Here is a 19,026-nt window from a genome sequence, read left to right as displayed (position 1 = left end):
AAGCGTGTTACCCTGCGCCAGGGCCCAGAGTGCTCTGGAATGTGTCCCAACCACAAATGTACTTTCCTACCTCTAAAGCTTTGCACATGCTCTAACTTGCCTCAAATGCTCTTGCCCCACCACTCATACCTAGCAAACTCCTACACATTCCTTAAAGCCCTAGCTGTAAGATACCTCTCTTTTCTCTGTGCAAGCCCTGACCCAGGGACCTAGGGGCATGTGGGGCTGGTTCCAACTGGGCCCACTCTTACGTGATGAGTTCCCTGAGAACACGTGGTAGGCATGCAGTCAAAGCTTCTTGAGTGAACGAATGGATGGATGGATGAATGAATGAATGATCATTTGGGAAGGGTGGCCAAAGTGGAGGCCCAAGAGCCTGCCAGCCACTTCCGTGCCCACGTCCCCAGCTCCCAAGACCTAAAGGGGCCAGCCGTGGCACACGAGGGGCGAGGGGGCTTCCGGGCGGGGTCTTCGGGTCTTCCGGTACGGCCCCTTTAAGGGGCGGGGCCAGTAGGGTGGGCGCTCGGAGCGTCAGTGCGGCGCGAAGATGGCGGCGGCGGCGGCGGCGGCGGCGGCGGCGGCGGGCCCCGGGGCGACCCAGGCACCGAGCTCGCTGCTGCTCGTGGTGGGCGGCGAGTGCGGGTGCTCGGGGCTGCTTGCTTATGTGCTGGAGGAGCTCGAACGAGGTCGGGTTGGCCTGGGGCCACGGGGTGCGAGAGGCGGGCGCTGCCGCGCGTCTCGGCCCGAGGGGGTGGGGAGGGGGGGCGGCGGCCGGGCTGGGGGCGGGGAGGCGATGGGCGGCGGCGGGATCCTGGGGGTCCAGAGGCTCGGTCTTCCTCACGGTTAGGCTTACGGCGCGGGCAGAAGCCTTGGGCGCGCACGGAGGAAGCGGTACCCGGGCCTGGATTGGGCTGCCTCGCCCCGCCCCGCCTCGGGTGTAGCCCGGGGACGGGACGGGGGCCCGGGCTTTGGGACCCGCGCGATTGGGCAACACGGGAGACGGCTCCGCTTCCCGCCCAGTGGGCCCGCCGAGGGGAGGGTGGGGTCGCCTCGAAGCCCCGGGTCATAGCAGCTTGGATGTCCCGGAGGGAGGAGCTGGGATGGGGAGACTGGGCCTGGAGCCCCGGGGCCCACTTTCCGTTGCTAATTGGGGTGTGGGCGGGCGCAGCCTGCCCAAGGGATTTGGCATCTGGGGAGATGAATCATGTAGGTGCACCTGCGAGGTTCACCTGCAGCCACTTGGCACAGGCGTCGTGCACCCCACACCGTGTTTGGAGGGCATTCATCCCCCCCCCCCCATTCAGATGGGCAGGGCCTTCGGTCTGGCGCCTGCAAAATGGAAAGGCAGCGCACATCTCTGCGTCCTTGGGAATGTCGTCGTCTGTGCCCAAGTCTTCCCCCACCTCCACCCCGCCCCGTGCGCAGGGATAGTGTGGAAACCACAGGTTCAGCTCTGCCCTCACGGTGCTAATAGTCTGATAGGGTGCAGGATCCAAAATGGGTGAGGACAAGTTTTAAGCTCCCAGACTGTCAGGAGTGCTCAGAAGGATGCAGAGCGCTGAGGGCCTGAAGGGTGGGTCGGGAGACAGAGGGAAGGACCTCCTGAGACTGGGAAGAGCTGGTGCAAAGGCCAGGAGGTGGGAACATTCCTGGCAGGGCAGAAGGGGCTGTGTGACAGTGGTGGGGGTGGGGAGATGATGGAGGGGACCAGATGACTGTTCGGGAGGTGGGGGCTCTTTTGTTGATGTTGTGAATCTTCTCTGTGAAATGCCAAATTAACGCTTTGGGTCCCTTGGTGCGGATGCAGAGACAACGCCAGAGGCCCCTTAGGTGGTTCTGAGTCTCCAGGCTGTTGCGTACAGGGGCGGGTTGAGGGGAAGGGGCTGGGACGGCTCCCACCTGCCAGATGCTAGTTAACTGAAATATTGTGGGAGCTGGGGAGCCTAGTTGACTTCCTGCCTCACTTCTCCGGCCACCACCCCCCTTGCCCCCGACAGGCATCCGGTCCTGGGACATTGACCCTGGCATTTGCAGCCTTGATGAGCAGCTCAAGATTTTCGTGTCCCGGCACTCTGCCACCTTCTCCAGCATCGTGAAAGGTGAGACTGGAGAGCCCCCCCATGTCCCAGCCGCTCCCCTTCATTGGGCAAGTGTTCTCTGAGTGCCAGCTGTGTGCCAGGCATGGGGGAGGGTTCGGGTATGGCTGTGAACAACCACAGTAACAATACAGCCGAGATCTGTCAAGTTGGAGCAGGGCTGGGCCCCGACCAGCGCTGCTAACTCCCTTGGTCTACACGTGGCAGGAACTCGTATTTTTGTCCCCATTTTGCAGATGAGGCAGCTGAGGGGTGGGGGACAGGGAGACCTCCAGGAAGTGGGCTTTGTGGATGAGAGGCATCTGGGGGCTGATGTGTCAAGTGGAGGGAAGGGCCCAGGCAAGGTGAGAAGATATTTGGAAAGTGAGGGGCTGCTGAGTGGGCCTGGAGGGTAGAGTGTGGGCCCCGCGTGGCAGGGACTGTGTATGGTTTGTGGCTGTGACCCCTGTACAGTAGGTGCTCAGTGGATGGGGAGCTGGGAGAGGAGCAAGATTGAGGGAGGGGTTGGGACGCCTGGGCCAGCCCCACACGGCCCAGGATGACCCACAGAACAGAGCAGCTACTGGGCGGGTTCCGGGTATCACCAGCAGCCCCTCTTGCCTCAGCCAGCCCGTTGAGTCACCTCTAGGCCGCTGCAGGAGGGGAAGGAAGTGTCCTTCGCCTCATTGTCCCAGTGGTTCCTGGTGGCTTCCTGACCCCTCGCAGGATTTGGGGGTGGGAAGGGGCTGGAAATCCCGTCGGTTCTGTGTGTCCTTGGCGGCCATTTCCTCTCTCTGTGCCTTGGTTTCCCCACCGGAATGGGGCAATATCCGTACATGATGATAAGCGTGTGATAAACTGATAAAGGTTGACCGGTGCCGAAAGGTCCTTGCCTCTCTAGCCTTAGGCCTGGTGCTCCCATTTCCGAAACCTCTGGGCTCTGAGGGACAGACGAGGGTTCAGATCCCGGAATCATCCCCACTCCCCTCTTCCCGGCCCATGAGGCCTCCCTGGCCCCATGCTCCCCCGTGCTCCCCTCGCTCTAGCCTCACCCGCCACTTCCTGATCCTCACTTGGAGCCCAGTCCTGCCTCAGAGCCCTTGCCCCTGTTTTGCCCTCCTCCTGGTGTACCTTGTTGGCCCTGGGCTCTGGCTCCTTACCTATATGGGGTGACAGTGACGTCCCCCATAGGGCTGACTGCTGTGAATTGGAGCCTGTAAGCAGGGATGGCCTTGTTGTCACTGTTTCCAATGTGAGGCCTGCCAATGCTGGTTTCCTGTTCTGGACTCATCCTGACCCGCAGCTCTACTATGCGCCTGTTGATTCTCAGATGACCCCCTGGCTGGGGTTTCCTGGAAGCAGAGTCCTGGAGGGGCTTGTGGCTGCCTGGGGTCACACAGGGAGGCAGGGCTCGACACCGGGACCGCCTGACCCTGTGCACAAGGCCCAGCCCCAAACTCACAGAGCCCAATACCCCCACAGGCCAGCGGAGCCTGCACCACCGCGGAGACACCCTGGAGACACTGGTCCTCCTGAATCCATCAGACAAGTCCCTGTGTGACGAGGTAGGGAACAGTCATCCGCAGGGGGCAGGCTGTCGGGACCGGCACCATCCCAAGTCCTGACTTCCTGCGTCCCTGACTTTGTGCCGTTTGAAATTCTCTTTTTTTTTTTTTTTAATTTTTTTTTTTTTCAACGCTTTTTATTTATTTTTTGGGACAGAGAGAGACAGCATGAACGGGGGAGGGGCAGAGAGAGAGGGAGACACAGAATCGGAAACAGGCTCCAGGCTCCGAGCCATCAGCCCAGGGCCTGACGCGGGGCTCGAACTCACAGGCCGCGAGATCGTGACCTGGCTGAAGTCGGACGCTTAACCGACTGCGCCACCCAGGCGCCCCCGTTTGAAATTCTCTTGACACTCAGCAGCCTCACCCCCTCCTTCAGGAAGTCTCCCTGGATGGCCTCAGCTTCAGCTTGTCACCCCCTCGGAGGTGACGGTGGGAGGAACAGGTGAAGTCAGGAAAGACTGGAGTTTGCGAGGAAGGTCTGGAGGCAGGAAGGCAGGACTCAGCTGACGTTTGCATCTTGTGCCTCCCTCGCTAGCTGGGCCCCCCAGGAGTTGTCTGAATTGACTTTTTTTTTGTTTGTTTGTTTTTTTGTTTTGTTTTTTAGTTTATTTATTTATTTAGAGAGAGAAAGTGTGTGAGAGCACAGAAGGGGCAGAGAGGGGGAGAGAGAGAATCCCAAGCAGGCTCTGTGCCGTCAGCTAAAACAAAGAGTCGGACGCTTAACAGACTGAGCCACCCTGGAGCCCCGAATTGACTTCCTAATCCTTCTAATTTATGGACATCTTATACCCTTCTCCTAGTTACCCATAGGAAAAATGAACAAGATGAAGCCCAGGACGCCCCTCTAGAGACCCCGGTATAGGTGGATTCCTCTGATCAAAAATGCTCCATTTTGTTCCCTCAAGGAGCTCTGAAGGAGATAGAGCCAGACACAGATACACTCTTCTCCATGGCCTTGAGGCTGGGCCAGAGAGAGAGTGGGCTCCAGGGAATCCAGAAAGGGTATGGTGGGCTTCTAGGAAGAGGAGGCCCCGGAGCCTGGCTTTGTAGGAAGAGCAGCAGGAATTTGTTGGGGGAAGGGTGTTGGGCTCAGCAGGAGGCCCGGAGGGTACCCTTCCAGCTTCTAGTTGAGTACTGGGGTGGGGACAGGGATTCGGGTGGTTGTATGGAGATTTGGGGCTGGGAGCCATCTCAAAGCAGGGTGTAGGCCTTGTCACGGCACAGAGTGGGGCCTTTAACAGTCTCCCCCTTCCTCAGCTCCGGAACCTTCTGCTGGACCCTGCCCCTCATAAGCTGCTGGTATTGGCTGGGCCCTGCCTGGAAGGGACAGGGGAGCTGCTGCTCCAGACGGGGGGCTTCTCGCCCCGCCACTTCCTCCAGGTCCTAGGGGACAAAGAGGTAAGCCACCTCCTCCTCGTCTTGCTTCCCCTGGCTCTGAGTTCGGGCTGTGTGGCCCTAGTGACCTGTCCCTCTCTGCACCCCATCCCTTCCTCTGTGGAGCAGCAGCACTGACACATGTCCCTCCCATTGTCGGGCCCCAGTTCCCTCACCCACGACGGTGTGTGGTTTGAGGCTAGGCCTGTAGATCAGCAGACATCCCAGAGACCTCAAGTGGCACCCCAGCTTCCAGGTCCCAGCTGGGTAGGGTCCTTTCTAAAGTCCTTCGTCCGGGTGTGGCAAATGAACAAAGCCAGCCGATAAACCTTACCTTTTTCCGTTGTAGAGAGTGAGGTGACGACGGTGAGCTAAAAAGCAGAGGTGGGGAGCATGGAAGGTGTCCCTGGAGGGAGCTGTGCTGTAGAGAACAGCAAGTGCAAAGGCCTTGGGGCAGGGAGAGTGAGAGGGGAGGGGAGGGGAGGGAAGCAGGTGGTGAGTCAGGAGCATGTGTCTCTGCGGACCGTGGGGATGGCTGGGATTTGTCTGCGATTTGTCGTAATGGTGACGAGGGTCGGCCAAAGGACTCTCCCAGCCCCAGGAATCAAGATGGAGGGGCCCTTGCCCACTTTTCCCGAGGCGCTGGGTGTTGCCCGGCTCCAGGGGGCTTCTTAACCGTCACCCCCGCCCCTCTGTAGATCCGGGATCTTCTGGCGTCCACACCCCCACCTGCAGACCTGCCGAAGCTCACCATCACCTGCCCAACCTTCGGTGACTGGGCCCAGCTGGCACCTGAGGTGCTGGGCCTCCAGGGCGCGCTCCGGGTGCAGTGGAACCCACCCGTGCAGCTGCCGGCTTCCGAGGGCCTGCGCCAGTTCCTGGAGTACGTGGCTGAGTCGCTGGAGGCCCCGTCTCCCTTTGAGCTGCTCGAGCCGCCAGCGTCCGTGGGCTTCCTCAGGCTCGCCCGGCCTTGCTGCTACATCTTCCCCGGCGGCCTCGGCGACGCCGCCTTCTTCGCCGTCAATGGCTTCACCGTGCTGGTCAACGGTGGCTCCAACCCCAAGTCGAGCTTTTGGAAGCTGGTGCGGCACCTGGACCGGGTGGACGCCGTGCTGGTGACCCACGCCGGCGCCGACAGCCTCCCGGGCCTCAACAGTCTTCTGCGGCGCAAGCTGGCCGAGCGAGACGAGGCGGCGGCCGGCGGGGGCTCCGGGGACGACAGGCTCCGCAGGCTCATCTCCCCCAACCTGGGGGTCGTGTTCCTCAACGCCCGCGTGGCCATCTCGCGTCTGGTGAGCGGCGAGGACGAGGCGGAGCTGGCCCTGAGCCTCTTGGCCCGGCTGGGCATCGCGCCCCTGACTCTGAACCGCGGGCCGCTCCCGGCCGAGCCCACCGTGCTCTTTCAGAAGATGGGCGTGGGCCGGCTGGACATGTATGTGCTGCACCCGCCCGCGGCTGGTGCTGACCGCTCGTCGGCCTCCGTGTGCGCCCTGCTAGTGTGGCACCCCGCGGGCCCCACCGAGAAGGTGGTGCGCGTGCTGTTCCCTGGCTGCACACCTCCCGCCCGCCTCCTGGATGGCCTGGTCCGCCTGCAGCACCTGGGGTTCTTGCGAGAGCCTGTGGTGACCCCCCAGGACCTAGTGGGGCCTCGGCGAGCGGAGAGCAAGGAAAGCGTGGGCTCCCGGGACAGCTTAAGAAGAGAAGGCCGGACGATGGCACCGGCCAGGCCTGCCCCGGAGCGCCCTGTGGGGGCCCGGAAGGACCCGCCTCGAGTCGAGGCCCCCCGCAGGGCTGAGAAAGAAGCCAGGCTCCCCCGGGAGGTGAAGAAGGACCCCAAGCCAAGCGTCCCTCGGACCCAGCCCCAGGAGGTGCGCCGGGCAGCCTCCGCTTCGGTCAGCGTGAAGAAGGCGGGTGCCCAGGCCGCCCCCAGGCCCCGCAGGGCACCCAATGTCCCCCGCCCGGGCGTCCCGCCGGCGGAGAACGGGCCCCACAGCCCCCCCAGCTTCCGCTGTGGAGAGGCCAGCCCGCCGCCGCCAGAGGCCTGCGGCTCCCCCGCCCCCCAGCTGGTGGCCACCCCCAGCCAGGAGAGCAGCCTGGAGCTGGGGCTGAGCCCGCCCGGGGAGGACGGCGGCACCTTGGAGGAGAAGACGCTGGAGCTGCTTTTGGGTGCCAGCACCCCCCGGCCGCGCACACCCTCGCCTACTGGAGCCCACCAGGGCCCGGCGGAGGGCAGCGGGCGGCTGTCGCTGAGCCCGCTGCGGGGCGGGGAGGCTGGGCCGGATGCCTCGCCCACGGTGACCACACCGTCACTGCCTGCCGAGGTGGGATCCCCGCACTCCACGGAGGTGGACGAGTCCCTGTCCGTCTCCTTCGAGCAGGTGCTGCCGCCGCCGCCTGCCGCCGCGGGCGACGCTGGGCTGAGCCTCCCCCTCCGCGGCCCCCGGGTACGGCGATCGGCCTCCCCGCACGACGTGGACCTGTGCCTGGTGTCACCCTGTGAGTTTGAGCACCGGAAGGCTGTGCCCGTGGCACCCGCGCCCGCGTCCCCAGGCAGCTCTGATAGCAGCGCCCGGTCCCAGGAGCGGGCGGGAGCCCCGGGAGCTGAGGAGACCCCACCCACCTCCGTCAGCGAGTCCCTGCCCACCCTGTCTGACTCGGACCCCCTGCCTGCCGCCCCCGGCATCGCGGACTCGGATGAAGACATGGAGGGCGCAGGGGTCCCTCGCCGTGACCCGCTGCCCGAGCCCCTCAAGTTCCCCCCGCCGCTGCCCACCCCTCCCGGCATCTGCATGGTGGACCCCGAGGTGCTGCCCCCTGAGCAGGCCCGGCTGACGGAGGGCCACGGCCGCACCCGGAAGTCCGGGGTTCGCCCTCACCCCAGCACTGCCGCCTCCAAAGCCACTCCCGCCTCCAAAGCCACTCCCGCGACCACTGCCAAAACCAAGGGACTGGCCGGTGGAGACCGGGCCGGTCGGCCCCTCGGCACCCGGAGCGAGCCCAGTGACAAGGGAGGTCGGGCACCCCTGTCCAGAAAGTCCTCGGTCCCCAAGACGACCACTCGGGGCCCATCTGGTAAGTGCCCAGGGGCTGGAGGCCTACAGCAGGGTGACCGGCCCAAGTCTTTGTTCCCTGTTTGCTGTGTGGCCTCAGCCACGCCTGCCACCCTCTCTGGGCGTCAGTTTCTCCTACAAAATGGAAGCTCTGGCTCGCTTGTAATTCCGAGACATTCAAGCAGTGCCACCCACGGAAGCATAACGTGAGCACATCTGTCATCGTGAGGTCGCTAGTGCCACAGCGAGTAGAAACAGGTGAAATTACTTTTAATAGTATAACCTGTTTGCGTAGAGATTCCCAAGCCCCCCACCACCAGGCTCAGTGTTGCAGTCGGGACTCGGGATGCAGTCCTACTCCTGGCTCAGCTGTGTTGGAGCAAAAGGATACAGAAGGGAATCGGCAAAGAGAAGGGGCACGGGGAGGGGGGCTCTTGGGGGGGGGGGGGCAGGCACAGGCTTGTAGAGTCGTCTCCCAGTGTGGTCCCACCGTGTGCTTAATGCCCGAGCAGCGTGCCCTGGTGACCCATACGAGGTGGTGTCCACCAGGGATGCTCGTTAGAGACTGAGCGCTCAGGGTGTTGCTCGTCGCGTTGGCACCCTCTGCCTGACGTGTGCCAACATCCCAGACTCCTCAGCAAGGGTGAAGCAGGCGTTCAGCCTGAGCCACGCTGCTGCGGAGCAAACAGGCGCGGTGAGCCACTCTTGTCACTTAGGGGTGGGCACCTTTCTGAAATCCAGGCTCCCCAGACTCCAGCCGGGGCCACCCCGTAAGCAGACCTATCTAAGGATAGCAGTTTTAGGTACGCTGCGGTAACTTTTCTTCCCGGTCTTCCTTAGTTGTGATGAGATCTCTTAACAGGACATTTACCACCTTAGCCGTTGCTAAGTGCACAATTCCGTAGCGTTAAGTACGTTCGCATTGCTGTGCAACCAGCCCCACCAATTGGTCTCCAGGGCTCCTTTTTCTCTTGCAAAACTGAAACTCTGTCCCCATTAAAAAACGAATTCCCATTCCTCCTCTCCCAATCCCTGGCACCCTCTGGTTCTGCTTTCTGTTTCTATGAATCTGACTCCTCTAGGGACCTCCTGCAAGTGAAATCATACCATATTTATCTTTTGTGACTGGTTTATTTCACTTAGTATCATGTCTCCGTGGTCCATTCACGTTGTAGCCTGTGTCATAATTCTCTTCCCCTTATTTTCGTTTTTAAGAATTTCCTTCCTTTTTAAGGCTGAATAATACCGTGTTGCACGGATGGACCAAATTTTGTTTATCCGTTCACCCACGGATGGACTCTTGGGTTACTTCTGCCTTTTGGCTACTGTCGAATGATGCTGGTGTGAACGTGACTGGACTGATATCTCGTGGAGAACTTACTTTCAACTCTTTGGGGTATATTCGCAGAAGTGGGATTGCTGGATCACACGGTAATTCCATTTTTGAGTTTTTAAGGAACCACTATGCTGTTTTCGACAATGGCCGCACCGTTTTACATTAATGCCACCAGCCGTGCAAAGAAGGTTCCAGTTTTTCCACATCCTCGCCAGCTTGTTTATTATTTTTAGAGTAGCCACCTGATGAGTGTGAGGTGATACCTCGTGGTGGTTTCGATTTACATTTCCCGAATTAATGATGTTGAGCATCTTTTCGTGTGCTGTCGGCCATTTATATACCTTTTTTGGAGAAATGTCTGTTCAGGTCTTTTGCCCCTTTTTGAATCGGGTAGTCTTTTTGCTGTTGGGTTATGAGAGTTCTGTATATATTGTGGATATTAACCCTTTGTCAGGTATATGATCTGCAAATATTTTTTTCCCATTCTGTGGGGTTGCCTTTTTATTCTGTTGATCGTGTTCTTCGCCCAAAAGTTTGTAATCGTCATAAAATCCAGTTCGGCTTTTTTTTTCTGCCTGTGCTTTTGTTGTCACATCCAAAAAATCATTGCTAAATCCAGTCGGGTGAAGATTTTGCTTTGTTCTAAGAGTTTTATGGTTTTAGCGCTCACATTTTGTTCCCAGGATAAATTGAGTTAATTTTTGTCCGTGGTGCTGAATAAGGGTTCAGTTTCATTGTTTTGTATGTAGACCTCCGATTTTCCCAGCACCATTGGTTGAAAAGACGGTCCTTTCTCCTCTGATGGTCTCGGCATCGTTGTCAGAAATCATCTCATCACATAGGTGAGGGTTTATTTCCGGGCTTTCTGTTCCGTTGGCCTATCATGTGTCCGTCTTTATGTCAACACCACACTGTCTTGATTACTGTCCCTTTACCATAAGTTTACAGATCAGGAAGTGTGAGTCCTCCAACTTTGATCTTCAACATTGTCTTGCCTCCTGGAATCCCTTGAGATTCCATATGAATTTTAGGATGGTTTTTCTATTTCTGCAAAAAGCCATCGCTGGCACTTTGATCGTGACAGCACCGAATCTGTAGTTTGCCTCAGGTAGTGTCAACGGCTCGGCGGATATTAAGTCTCCTAATCCACAAATATGGGATGTCCTTTCCGTGAGTTTCTACGTTTTCATTTCTTTCAGCGGTGTTTTTTAGTTTTCGTATATTTTGTTTTCTTGGCTGAATTAATCCCTAAGTATTTTATTCTATGTTAATACTATTGTAAAGACAGTTGTTTTCTTAGTTTCCTTTTCAAATCGTTCACCATTAGCATATAGAAGCATAATTGGTTTGTGTGTGTTGGTTTTGTGTCCCGCTACTTTGCCGAATACATCTATCCCAACAGATTGTGTGTGTGTGTGTGTGTGTGTGTGTGTGTGCGCGCGTGCGCATCATCTTAGAGTTTTCTGCACGTAAGAGCGTGTCATCTGTGATCAGAGATAACTTTAATTTTTTCTTTTCTAACGTAGATATCTTTTCTTTTTCTTGCCTGATTGCTCTGGCTAGCACTTCTAGTACTGTGTTGACTCTAAGTGGCAAAAGCCAACATTCTTGCCTTGTTCCTGCTCTTAGAAAAAAAGCTGATAGTCTTTCTCCATTGGGTATGATGTGAGCTGTGAGTTTTTCATACATGGCTCGTGTTATGTTGAGGCAGTTTCATGCTATTCATAGTTTGTTGAGGGTTTTTATCACGAAAGAGTGTTGAATTTTGTCAAATGCCTTTCTGCAACAGTTGAAATGATTGCGTTGTTTTATTCATTCTGTTAATGTGGTCTATTATATTGATTTTTCTTTTCCTTTTAAGACTTTTTTTTTTTTTAATTTTTTTAAGGTTTATTTATTTTTGAGACTGAGAGAGACAGAGCATGAACAGGGGAGGAGCAGAGAGAGAGGGAGACACAGAATCTGAAACAGGCTCCAGGCTCTGAGCTGTCAGCACAGAGCCCGACACGGGGCTCGAACTCACAGACCGTGAGATCATGACCTGAGCTGAAGTCAGATGCTTAACTGACCAAGCCACCCAGGCGCCCCTAAGACTTTATTTTTAAATAATCTGTACACCCAACGTGGGGCTCAAACTCACAACCCTGAGCTCAAGAGTCACATGCTCTACCTACCAAGCCAGCTAGGCGGTCCATACGTGTGTGTGTGTGTGTGTGTGTGTGTGTGTGTGTGTGTGTGTACACATACATACATACTTTTTTTTTTTTTTTTTTTTTTTTAAGATTTCATTTTTTGGAGTGTCTGGGTGGCTCAGTCGGTTAGGTGTCCGCCCATGAGGTCATGATCTCACGGTCCGGGAATTCAAGCCCCGCACCAGGCTCTATGTGACAGCTGGGAGCCTGGAGCCTGTTTCAGATTCTGTGTCTCCCTCTCTCTTTCTCCCCCTCCCCTGCTTGCACTCTGTCTCTGTCTCTCGAAAATAAATAAACATTAAAAAAATGGTGTGTTTTGTTTTGTTTTGTTTTTAATTTTTTTTTTCAACGTTTTTTATTTATTTTTGGGACAGAGAGAGACAGAGCATGAACGGGGGAGGGGCAGAGAGAGAGGGAGACACAGAACTGGAAACAGGCTCCAGGCTCCGAGCCATCAGCCCAGAGCCTGACGCGGGGCTCGAACTCACGGACCGCGAGATCGTGACCTGGCTGAAGTCGGACGCCTAACCGACTACGCCACCCAGGCGCCCCTAAAAACATGGTTTTTAATTTCATTTTTAAGTAATCTCTATACCAAACATGTGGCTATATTGATTTTTCATATGTGGAGCCATCCCTGCACCCCAGGGATTCCCACTTGACCACAGTGTCTGATCCTTTTAATATGCTGCTGAATTTGGCTCGCTAATATTTGTTGAAGATTTTTGCATCAAGGTTCATAAGGGATATTGGTCTGTAGTTTTCTTCGTAGTGTCTTTGTCTGACCTTGGTATCAGGGCAACACTGGCCTCCTAGAATGAGTTAGGATGTGTTCCCTGCTCTTCAGTATTTTTGGAAAAGTCAGAGAGGGATCGATGTTAGTTCTTCTTTAAATGTTTGGTAGAAACTTAGGCTCAAGAGGATTTTGATTACTGATTCAATCTCCTTACTAATGATAGATCTGTTTAGCTTTTCTGTTTCTTTGTGATTCAGTCTTTGGTAGGTTTTGTGTTTCTGGGCATTTGTATGTTTCTTCTTGGTTATGCAGTTTCTTGGTTGTACAGCTGTTCAGAGTACTCTCATCATGCTTTTTATGTCTGTAAAGTAGGTAGTAGTGTCCCCCTCTTATTTCTGAGCTTATCAATTTGAGTCTTCTCGCTTTTTTCTTAGTCTAGCTAAAAGCCTGTCAGTTTTGTTAATCTTTTTTTTTTTTTAATTTTTTTTAACGTTTATTTATTTTTGAGACAGAGAGAGACAGAACATGAATGGGAGAGGGTCAGAGAGAGAGACACACACAGAATCCAAAACAGGCTCCAGGCTCTGAGCTGTCTGTCAGCACAGAGCCCGATGCAGAGCTCGAACTCACCGACTGCAAGATCGTGACCTGAGCTGAAGTCAGACGCTCAACCGACTGAGCCACCTAGGCGCCCCCGGTTTTGTTAATCTCTTTGAAGGACCAACTCGTGGTTTTGTTGGTTATCTTTTGTGTTTTTCATTCTCAATTAAAAAAAAAATTTTTTTTAACGTTTATTCATTTTTGAGAGACAGAGACAGAGCATGAGCAGGGAAGGGACAGAGGGTGAGGGAGACACAGAATCCAAAGCAGACTCCAGGCTCTGAGCTGTCAGCACAGAGCCCGATGCGGGGTTCGAACTCAAGAACTACGAGATCATGACCTAAGCCAAAGTCGGACGCTCAACTGACTGAGCCACCCAGGCACCCCTCTATTCTCAATTTTTAAAATCTCTGCTCTAATCTTTATCATTTCCTCTCCTCTGTTAGCTTCAGATTTACTTTTGTTGTTTTCTGGTTCCTTAGGTTAATAGTTAGGTTGTTGCATGGAGATCTTCTTTTTTAATATAAACATTTATACATAGAAACTTGCCTTTTATCTCTGCTCTCTCTCAAAGAGATTCTCTTTCAGCAGTTGGACTATTCATGTGTCTCAATGTGTGTCATCCTACTTGGAATTTGTTGAGCTTCTTGGACGTTTACTAACGCCATTCATCAAACATGGGAAGTGTGGGGCCATCATTTCTTCAAATAATCATTCTGCCCCTTTCCTCCTGGGACTCCACATGTGTATGTCGGCCCTCTCGATGGTGTCTCACAAATCCCTCACGCTGCCGTTCACTTTCTTCGGTCCTTATTTCTCCCTGTTCCTCGAACTTGATAATTGCTATTGTCCTATCAGAAATCACTGTTCACATCATGAATTGAATTCCTCTGGTGAATTTTTCATTTCGGTTATTGTACTTTTTAGCTGCAGGATCTTCTTTTGGTTTATTGTTAAATTTTCTCTGCCCTTAGTGATGTTTCTGTTTTTATTCACACAACGTTTTCTTGCATGTCTTCCTTTCTGTGAGCATTTTTAAGTTGGTTTAAAGTCTTTGTTCAGTAAGCCCACCATCTGGCCTTTCTCAGGAGTGGTTTCTGTTGATTTTTTTTTCTTTTTCTTTTTTTTTTTTTTTTTTACCTTGGGCTATACTTTTCCTGTTTCTTTGTTTGCCTTGTGATTTTTGCTGTTGTTGAAAACTGGACATTTGAGTTTAATAATGTGTTAACTCCAGAGATCCAAATCTCCCCCTTCCCCAGGGGGAAGGTTTGTGTGGCTTCTTTGTTTAATTTTTTTTTTTATGTTTGTTTATTTTTGAGAGAGACAGAGTGTGAACGGGGGAGGGGCAGAGAGTGAGAGGAAGACACCGAATCTGAAGCAGGTTCCAGGCTCCGAGCTGTCAGCCCAGAGCCCGACGCGGGGCTCGAACCCACAAGCCGCGAGATCATGACCTGGGCCGAAGTCAGACGCTTAACCGACTGAGCCACCCAGGCGCCCTTTCTTTGTTTAATTATCATGTGCTGTTTCTGTTTTCATGAGCCTGCACCTTTCTGGGTGTGTGTAGTGATTTTCCCAAATCTCCCATATATACAGTGGCTTTTTTTTTTTTATTATTATTAAGTTTTTCATTTTAATTCCAGTATAGTTAACAGCTATGTGAGTTTCAGGTGTAGAGGATAACGAACGATTCCATGCGTTGGCTTTTGAACAGCTTAGTCCTTACGTGTCTGGCTCCTTAAAAGGGGAAAAAGTGAAAAATGAAGTGGGGAGGGGTAGATGGGAGAAAAGGAGAAAAAAATGTTCCCGTTCTCTCCATCTCCTGGAAGTCAGGGAGAGGCTGCCAGCACGACTCTTGTCTGGAAGGGGAGACGGATTCCCGGTGCTTCCCAGCTGCACCGTCATCCCCCGGGTCCTCCTGCCGAGTTCATACTCTGTACGCGTGCTATGATCGCAGAATATTCCAACATGCCGTCGGTATGAAAGATGACTAGCTAATTCCCCTTCTCGTGGCCACGCTGAGTCTTGGGTGCCTGGTGTGTGCTTTGCACCGAACCCCAGCTCGTGTCAGCTCGTCCCTGCCACGTTCCAGTGCTCGGTGACCACGGCGGAGGGCACTGCGGGCCTGGAAGTACCGGGGGTGGTGGGAAAGCAGCGGTGATGACTTGAGCTGGTGTCCCCGAGTGCTTGCTCACCGGTTGCAGGTGCCTTGGTGGCCCTGCCCTCCGGAAGCTGACCGATGTCCCAGGCTTCTCTCGCCCCGTGGCTTGTCATTAGTTCCCAGCCTCGGTGCCCCCCGGAGCTGCCCCCTCTTATCCTCGTTGGGCACTTGCCGGGAGAGACACCTGCTGGGCCCCTGTGAGCTTTAGCAGCTCAGGGGTCCCCAGCCCAGAGTGGCTACCCAGGCCTGTGGCCGAGGCTGGCACCTGGAGGCTGGGAGTCATCCGAGCCCGTGTGTGCCTGGGCTCCTTCTCCCACTGCCTCGGACAGACTGACCCTCTGCTAGTGTCAGCAGACTGTGTCTTAAAAGGGCCAGAGGGTAAACGTTGCCAGCTTCGCAGGCCAGGTGGTCTCTGTCCCAACAACTCGACTCCGTGCCGCGGCAGAACAGCAGCTTCATATGGAACCCAAAGGGCGTTCCGGTAAAACTGTGTTTACAAAAGCAGGCGCTGCTGTAGTTGGCCGGTCCCTGCCCTACCCCGTCCTCCTGTCCTGCGGCCTCTGCCCATGTTCCCCTTGTCTGGCTGTTCCGCCTCTGCTGCTCCTGTCTCCCTTGGGCTCATCACGGCCATGGCGGCTTTCTCTTCTTGAGACTTAAGATCCTCACCGCCACTGTTCCCAGCTATGAGCGAGGGATGCCGCCTGCCCAAAGCTAGGGGATTCACTCACCCCGCAAATGCCGCGGCAGCCCTCTGGGCCCACGCCCTGAGCCAGGCAGTGTTTACGGTCCAAAGATGTCAAGCATCTGGCCAGTTTCCTGTGCCTCAGATCCCGATTTGTCCTCAATTGATTATGATTATGAGACACTCGCCTGGGACCGGTGGCCTCATTCCCCTTTGCATAAGCTCTAGGTTCAGGGCCACGGATGAGGCTCTGAAAGCAATGCCACGTCCAGTCTCCCTCTTGCAATTCTGTCCTTCCCACTCCCACTCTGTCTCCCCATTGCCCTTGGGGGCAGGGATTTTTGTCTGTCTGGGTCACTGGCACGTCCCCAGTGCCTAATGCCCGGGAGGACTTGATAAATGCCCTTTGAGTAATTGAGCAGATGGATGCTGCAGAAGCAGCAGATTGTTCTAGATACTGGCTGCCTTGGGAGCTGAAGCTCTAAAACCCCGTCTTTCTGGAAGCCCTCCCTGACTGCCTCCTCCTACCCTCCTTACCTCTGGCCCTGGGTATGTCTGTGTCCGGGGACCAGCCAGGGAGGGTCCAAGCACTGAGGATATGGCCAGGGGTCTTTGCAGAGTTCGTTGAGTAACTTCCCATGCCAAGGAGAGCTTTAAGATACATCAGGCCTCCTCCTTGAGGAGGGAGCCACTCAGAGAGATGTAGACAGAGGTGGGAGCCCCTTCCCAGGCCCTGGGTCCCAGGAGCTCAGGTCTGACCCCATCCTTCTTGCCCGCAGGGTCAGCTGGCAGCCGACCAGGTGGGTCAGCAGCCCCTCCCGGCTCCCCCGTCTACCTCGACCTGGCCTACCTGCCCAGCGGGAGCAGCGCCCGGCTGGTGGACGAGGAATTCTTCCGAAGAGTGCGTGCGCTCTGTTACGTCATCAGCGGCCAGGACCAGCGCAAGGAAGAGGGCATGAGGGCTGTCCTGGACGCACTGCTGGCCGGCAAGCAGCAATGGGACCGTGACCTCCAGGTGCGTGACCACCCCGGGGCCCCAGACAGTCTTGGCACGAGGTCGGGCCGCATACCTCCTGGCGTGTTCCTGTTGAACTTAGTCCTGGGAGGTCTGTGTGACCTTCACCCGCCCACAGAAGAGGGAGTGGGGCTGAGAGAGCCCGAGCTGTGTCCCCAAGGCCACGGAAATGAAGGCAGGTTCACGGGTCCCACCAGCTCTCAGGACTCTGTTCCCGTTGTCCCCTCCGTCTGTCTGGAGCAGCCTGGATGAGGGTGCAGGACGGGCCCGGTTTGATCCGCTTCCCTGACTCCTGGGCTCTTAACCATCCCAGTCACGAGAATTGGCCAGGAGGAGTAGGCGAGGTGTCCACGTAGCTGCGAAAGTTGAGAATTGATCCTGTGGGCTGGGGCTGTCCCCCAAGGAAGCCTTGAAGCACATCCTTGAAGGGTGACGCAAGTCTGGCTTGAAGGTGCCTGGCTACCCATTCGGCGTGTGAGGTGCCGACGCCCAGCCTCAGGGAGCATGTGCAGCCCCTGTCCCCACCCCACCCCCCCCCGTGTCCCCTCCCACCCCACAGCTTGTCGGGAGCCAGGACGGAGGGTTCCGGGCACCGGGCAGAGGTAGGGCAAACTGGGTGTGTCCAAGGGAGGAGCCGGAGAGGGGCCCGGGTCCTTTGGGTGCCGTGGGGACAGGAAAGGACCTCAGGGATGGGCGGGTGCAGACATCCAGGTGAGAGCAACTGTGGTCAGAGAAGAAGGGTCTCAGATGCCGGGGGTGGAGCAGGGTCTGGGCCCAGAGGTCACAGGTGCTCCCCCTCACCGTCAGCCCGTCTGTCCCACCCACAGGTGACCCTGATCCCCACCTTCGATTCCGCGGCCATGCACGAGTGGTACGAGGAGACGCATGCCCGGCACCAGGCGCTGGGCATCACCGTGCTGGGCAGCAACAGCACCGTATCCATGCAGGACGAGGCCTTCCCCGCCTGCAAGGTCGAGTTCTAGCTCGGCGCCTGACACCCGCCCCCGCGGCCCGGCATCCGCCCCGACCCTGAGATTCACCTGCGTCACAAATAAACCAGGTACTCCACCCGGCTGTGGCCTCAGTTCCTTCCGCTGGCGGGAGACTTGGCAGCCTCCGGGACGGTCATCGCCGCCGTGTTGGCCCCCAGGTCAGGCGTGCTCCGGCCTCCGTGTCGCAGGCCGGAAAACCCAGGCCCGGGGAGGGGGTGTGCCTTTCCGGTAGTGACCGCCGACAGCCGGTGCCCGCCGCTGACTGCGGCCCTCCGGCCGGACCCGGCAAGCGTGAGAGGCCGATTTTTACTGGCGGGGAAGCTGGAACCCCTGAGGGCAGCCGGACTCCACTCTGCCACACAAACCGGCCAGGGACAGGGTGAGACTGGAACCCCAGGCTCTGTGCTCCAAAGCGATAGAACAGGTCACTCTCCGTTCCTAGAGATACCTCATGCTCGTGGCAGGAGAGTCACATGCCACAGGGAGGTCTTAGAGGAGAACCTGAAACCCAGAGATTACAAAACATCCATTCCCGAAGAACCCCTTGCCTGCTCTCTGCACGCGTGGAGACAACCTAGCTAGAACGTTAGACGAGGTGCCCTGCGTCCTGGGTTGAACGGCGACCCGAAAAGCGTACGTCTGAGCCCTGACACCTGATATCTGTGAGTGTGACTGTGTCTGGAGAAAGGGATTTTCAGATGCAGTTAAGTGAAGGCTCTTGAGATTCTCTGGATGGGCCCTAAATCCAATGACGCGTGTCCTTATAAGAGACAGAGGAGGTGACACAGAGGGGAAGACCACGCGGACATGGAGCCAGAGACTGGGGTGATGGGGCCACAGCCGAGGAATGCTGCAGCCCCAGAAGCTGGTGAGGAGTGATTGTCCCCTAGAACTTTCTGAAGGAACCGACCCTGTGTACACCTTGATTTCAGAGCTGGGCCTCCAGAACTGCAAGAATGAACTGTTGTGTGTGGGACCTTGTGACGGTCCCGGGAGATGTTCTGAGCCGGTCGGCACATGGCTCGCTTCCCCGGACACGGCGGCCTGAGTCCCTGTGTGTGGCCGCGTAGGTGTCCTGGTACAGACTCCTTCCTCCGGCCGTCTCGGCCCCCAGCTCGGCGCGTCCAGGCTGCTGTGGCACGATACCAGGCGGCTTCCCCGACAGACGCTTCCTTCCCGCAGCTCCGGAGGCTGGACGGTGGAGACCAGGGTGCATCAGGGTGCCAGGGGTCTGCCGAGGGCAGGCCC

At 56.3% G+C, this 19,026-nt stretch overlaps 1 protein-coding gene across 1 annotated transcript; it reads left to right on the top strand.

Moving 5' to 3' along the window:
* Positions 1 to 547: 547 nt before the first annotated feature.
* Positions 548 to 17,859, top strand: MAP1S (microtubule associated protein 1S). Its single transcript, XM_058723579.1, has 7 exons — positions 548 to 686; positions 1,998 to 2,099; positions 3,558 to 3,640; positions 4,901 to 5,041; positions 5,716 to 8,089; positions 16,551 to 16,786; positions 17,614 to 17,859. Exons 1-7 carry the CDS (start codon positions 548 to 550, stop codon positions 17,767 to 17,769), a joined length of 3,231 nt encoding a protein of 1,076 aa, XP_058579562.1. The 3' UTR covers positions 17,770 to 17,859.
* The last annotated feature ends 1,167 nt before the right edge of the window (positions 17,860 to 19,026 follow it).

The sequence above is a fragment of the Neofelis nebulosa genome, chromosome 4 (genome assembly GCF_028018385.1).
Source record: "Neofelis nebulosa isolate mNeoNeb1 chromosome 4, mNeoNeb1.pri, whole genome shotgun sequence".
NCBI classification, from domain to species: Eukaryota; Metazoa; Chordata; class Mammalia; order Carnivora; family Felidae; genus Neofelis; species Neofelis nebulosa.
This window is presented reverse-complemented; position numbering and strand designations above follow the sequence as displayed.